Source organism: Octopus bimaculoides, chromosome 5, assembly GCF_001194135.2.
Source record: "Octopus bimaculoides isolate UCB-OBI-ISO-001 chromosome 5, ASM119413v2, whole genome shotgun sequence".
NCBI classification, from domain to species: Eukaryota; Metazoa; Mollusca; class Cephalopoda; order Octopoda; family Octopodidae; genus Octopus; species Octopus bimaculoides.
In genome coordinates this window covers 35,655,581-35,661,269 of record NC_068985.1, presented here as the reverse complement: position 1 = coordinate 35,661,269, position 5,689 = coordinate 35,655,581, and the positions used below count along the sequence as shown (strand labels likewise).

The window sequence follows — 5,689 nt, the reverse complement described above, 5'->3', positions numbered from 1 at the left end:
AGCACGAAAGATATCATGTGTCGCCTGCACATGAGCCAGTCCAGGGGCACTGGCAACGATCCCGCTCGAAAGATTCATGTGTTGCCCGCACATGAGCCAGTCCAGGGGCACTGGCAACGACCCTGCTCGAAAAAACCTCGTGTCACCCGCACATGAGCCAGTCCAGGGGCACCGGCAACGATCTCGCTCGAAAAAGCCTCATGTGTCACCCGCACAAGAGCCAGTCCAGGGGCACTGGCAACGATCCCGCTTGAAACTCCACCAGAATAAATTGATGTTGCTGTACATTTGTTTGCCTGTTAATTGTGATGTGAAGTATAAATGTAATATATGTTTACTTATGTATGAGAAAACATATTTGCTTGTTTGTTCTTTTTTTAAAATTGATGTTACAATTTTGTTTTTACAGAATCGAAGAGAATTGAACAGAGTGGAGGATATGTCTTTGCAAATATTAATGTGCCATCATCATTCAACTTTGGCCAGATGGGTCCTTGAATCTTCTCTGATTGCTGGTGTATCACAAAGAAACTGTTCTTTTGCCAATGGACTTCTGTTATGCCAGCAACTATTCATGTACATACCTGTAAACAATGCCAAATGGCAAGTCTTTATTGCAAAACCTGAAACTTTGCTATTGGGCCTAACTGGCTCAGTAGGATTGGCTGCTGCTTTCTCTTCCTCTTATGTTAGATATTTTATTTTCTCATTTATCATTTATGAATATTTTCATTTTATTAGCTTCTAATTTACTCTTAACACCTATGTCATGTCACCACTTCTGCTCTATTACCTCCTATTCCCTTCCACTTGTTTTACAAAACAGTCCTTTTTTTTCTGTTCTGCTAGACCCTCTTCAGTTTTGTTCTTCACAATCCCTCTTCTCATTTTTTTCCATAATACTTATTTCATGCCACTGTTGATTTTCAGTGGAGAAAGTTTTTAATAGTTAGAAACTTTTATTTAAAACAGTTCTTATGGATTAACAATGGTTCATTTACTTCAAATCTCCTGTTTTGTTTAACCTCTTTCTGTATGCTATCTTTCATTTCATTCCATTTTATTTATTGTTTTGATTTTTACTTTTCCCTATATTTGATTTCTCCTGAAATCTACAATTTAAAAAGAAAAAGCCATCTCTAGCTACAAAAACACAGCCAAATCCTATTGACTTAATTATATTTTTAAGCTCCTATCAACTTGTTGCCTTTCTCTCTAGTGTGATTGCTTTGTTTGTTGGAATGATTTGCAATGAGACTTAATTTTATTTTTAAACACCCTCCCACAACATACAACAACAACAAAATTTCCATAAAAATGAAAACAAAATATATTACATACCGAAGAAAGCCTGAAGCAGTCGACTATCCCCTCCTCACAAATATTTTGTTATGGATTTCTTCACAAACAGTAATTTTATTTGATAATAGGTAATTTTTGTTATATTATACACATGCTGTACACATACGTGTGTGTATGCAGACACATATGCATGCACACACACACACACACCACGCGCACACACACGCACACACACACACACACACACACACACACACACACGTCATAATATTCATATTTTGACTGGTATTGTTTACTATTGTAATGACGTTCAATGTCTATGTTGATCAGGTACTGAACTTGTGTAAACTCCTAAGTTCATTTCCTGCTGCAAGCATTGCATTGCACCTTTAGGTCATAATGCCTAAAGTTTCATGCCTCATTAAGCCAATATTATAATTTATTCTTTATTGTCATAATATGAATATGTATCTCCCTCTCCCAATTCGATGCCTTCTGGTTTCAGTTCATTCTTTATTTGAATTTTTTGTGCTGAAATTGAAGTGTGAAAATATTTAGGTCATCTGAATATTTAGAATATGTATAGTAAAGTGGTAGGATGTTTTACTCTACATTTTCCAAGACATCTATCAATGAAAGATCCCTTGGAAATGTCCAGTTAATTGCTGCTACTTATCTAATTATGTACGAGCAGCTCATTAAGAATAATGATAGCTTGTTAGCTTGCTTTCCATGTTAACCTACAATATCTATTGTCATTGTTTTGTTTTCTACAACTTCTCCATGCTACTAGTAGATTTCAGGAAGGCAGTGCGCTTATTGTCTTGTTGGGTGGAGGACATTAGTTTACATCCTTGAATTTAGTTACCTGAATTTACAACTTATGAGTTTAATTTGCCATTTCTCCAAATTTGTGTCTTGAAATAGGTTACTTCCCTCTTTGCTTTTCTCTGATAGTTTGTTACACACACACACAAACACATACACACACATGTCACTGATACTTTTGATGGCTATCTTTAATTTGATTAATCAACTGTTGGATCTTGTTTCTTATGCAATGCAAAAAGTTTACATCTTAGATTATACTGACATTTAGAAGTATGATATCTAGAATTAGAGGAGTATTCTGCTGTTTGTGAATATTTGAAATATCATGTACTTAAATTAACAATGCAATTTTCCTGTCATTATTCCACCCACTAGGATCTTGTTTTGCATTTATGTTTTTCTGTAGAAACATTTCCAGTTTAGATTTTGCAAAATGAGGTAAAAGTTTACTTTCTTTTGCATTGATAATAAAATACGTCTTAGATTGTTCCTGCAACTTCAATATTTAGGCATTTGTAATTTTTTACTCTAATTTTTACTCTAAAGTTTTTAATGACTAGAATGTATTAATAGTTTTAGTAGGTGAAACTAATGACACTTTTTGAGGATGTTTGCCACAAAGTTGTTTCATGCTTAAGTTAAACTTTTTCGCAATTTTCATTTTGTGGCTATTTTCTTGATATCTAAAAGTCTTTTTCAACAAATGATAATGTTAAGGAAAGTAGCTTTTTTATTTCATAGTTTGTGTGTGTGTGTACTCGTTTATTATTATAATTTGTTTTAGCATGGATTATTATTATTGTCAAAAGTGTTTCTTAAGTTAACTGTTTTTAAAACTCTTCTGGAAAATGTCAATATTATGGAATTGTTTAACCTTTCTTCAAATCACCCAAGGATGCAATCTGATTCAGCTCTGTACATTTAGCCTTCATAGTATGGGTCTTTCTCTGATATGTTTATTCTGCAGTACAGTATGGAAGCAAGGAGTTTTCATTGACTGCCTTTGGTTGTTAAAGGGTTGAAAAAATTTTTTTTGCCTATTTTATTGAAATCTCTGGGGGGGGGGGGGAAGGGGTGACAATGTTAGATTTCTTTTTTGTTGCATATAATCCCCTTGGTCAAATAGTTTGGGATTGATTTGCAAGATATCAAAAAATCATTATCACGTTGATAAATTTAATTGGCAACGATGAAGTTCATTTTTTTGAAAATTTGTAAATATTTATATACATATGTATCTTCACAATTTACCAAGATGAACTGAAATTTCTCTCCTCACTTCCCTGTCCTATGGCCATGCTAATCTGATGTATACTAAAAGGAAGATAACTTAAACATTTTCAATTCTCTTCCACATATGTATAAAATGTGGAAATTAAATTAGCTCCATTCAGTGACATTGAAACATTTTTCTAATTTCTTAGTGTTAAGATAAATATTTTTCATCTTAGTCTCAGAATAATATTGTATAAAGTCGTTTGATAACTCATCATGTTATCACTGACAGCTGCTAGCAATTTAGTAACAAGCCATAAACTGGTTCATCAGTTAATTTCCCCTTAGATAGCATTTTAACACCCCCTAAAGTTTTTTTTTATTGGCAATTTCAACCAGTTTTTGTGTATTTTCTTAACATTTCCACTTCAAGGTGTAGACACTTTATATCTTTACTTCGGTTACAGAAAACAATGAAACATTAGGATCAGCACAGGTTATGTTTTGTGCAATTTGCGACTCTGTTGATTAGAGTGCACCGGTCAGTCCACAGCCAATAGAAGTTTGGAGTTGTTTTTTGGTACTTATGGAATTCATTATTCGTGGGATATGAATAATGGCCTAATGAATAAATAATATTTTTTTATATACAATATGAAAAAAAAGTTTAAAAAAATTACCAAGAAAACATAGTTCCACCAATTTTTTTTTAAATTGGTAAAGATTTGTTGTTCTTGACATTTGTGTACAGGGAACAGGTATTCAGCCAGTTCTTAATGACATTGACAATATGCCATATACTGAAATTGTCCACCTATTGGCTGAAAAAGATGTCTGTGATAAATTAAGAGATTTAAATTATATAAAAAAAAAATCTTAACAAAAATATGGCAATTTATGGCTTCAATGTTGATAGATTTGATTTTTTTTTTCATTTTTTTTTTTCAAGTATGGCAGGTTTATAAAAAAATGAAATTTAAGCCCTGCTCATTTTTGAAGCTATTGAATATTGCTGGATGTATATGCAATATTCGAATCCTATATGTCTAAAAAAGTTATATATGTGGTGTGTATGTATATATGTGTATGCAGACACTCACACATGTAAGTATTAAATTTTGCTAATGTAGTTACTTGATTACAAGTAAACATGTAACATAAAAAATACCACCCTCCACAAATGTAGACTTTTGAAAGTGTCTACTAGTTTAAAACATTGGTTTGTAGAGCCATATGATGTGACGTTCATCATCCCCCGCCCCTATTTTATTTCTTTACAATTTAGTTTCATAACTTATCTCTCCTTCGAACACTTGCTTGCATTTTTTTTTCTCCTCTTTATGACTAACAATGTTGGTAGTAGAGAGAGAGAGTGAAAGAGAGAGAGTGTGTGTGTGTGTGTGTGTGCGTGTGAAGAAGAGAGAGAGAAGCTATGTGTATGTGTGTGTTCATGAAAGATTTAATCTGTGATAGCTGTTGAAGTTGGGGCTGTGATTGCTCCCATGGAAAACCTGGTTCTTATTCTTTTAGACCTGGTTCAGTTGATTGGTTCAATTGACTCTACATTACTGGCTGATCTGCCACCAATCCAACTGTTTTCTATTGTTGTTGCTGCTGCTGCTACAATATTACAACAACTGTTACTATTATTAATGATATATAAAGTATGAAGACCGTCACTACCATTACCATTGTTGCTGTCGCTGCCTTTGTAAATCTTTGATGCCTGGTTTATTACTGTTCTCAGCTAGTCATCACATCCAGATAATTATTTTTTATCCTGCTTCTAGATTAGGACCACCACCACTACCACCACCACCACCACCACCACTATTACTACTACTACTACTACTACTACTACTACTACTACTACTCTGTATCAGTGATGATAACACTGAGTGATGTTAAGTACTGATCTTCTGCAAATAAAATTCTTTTAAAGATTGTTCTTATGCTTGTTTTCTCTTGTTTACATTTTATATCTCTGCATTATTTCATTTGTCTCTTCCGAATATTTTATTTCTTCATTAATTATATTTTTTGTTTCTAAACTTTCTTCAGATCTGATGCATATCTGGATATATTATTATATCCACTCAAAATTTCGTTACCTTAAATGTGGAAAGCAGTTTTATAAGGGTGGGGATAGGGCAAAACGAGTAATTACTGAATATTTGACTGTAAGAAATTTTTTTTTTAGTACAAATGTTCACTGCATGACAAACTATATCAGCTAAAGAAATGATCTCTAAATTAGCTCTATTCTCTGAGTGTACATAAGACAAATTTAGGTGGGGTAGAATGAGTAAAACAAAGGCAATTTTCTTTAATTTTCCAGAAT

General features: G+C 33.2%; 1 protein-coding gene across 2 annotated transcripts in view; it reads left to right on the top strand.

Annotated features, from left to right (window-relative positions):
• LOC106876228 (importin-7) overlaps positions 1-5,296 on the top strand; it is a 61,017-nt gene extending 55,721 nt beyond the window's left edge. For both annotated transcript variants that reach the window (XM_052968306.1, XM_014924701.2), the window contains exon 28: positions 410-5,296. In XM_052968306.1, coding sequence (XP_052824266.1) covers positions 410-498 — 89 coding nt within the window. In that variant the 3' untranslated portion in view covers positions 499-5,296. The remainder of the gene's footprint in view (positions 1-409) is intronic.
• Positions 5,297-5,689: the final 393 nt, after the last annotated feature.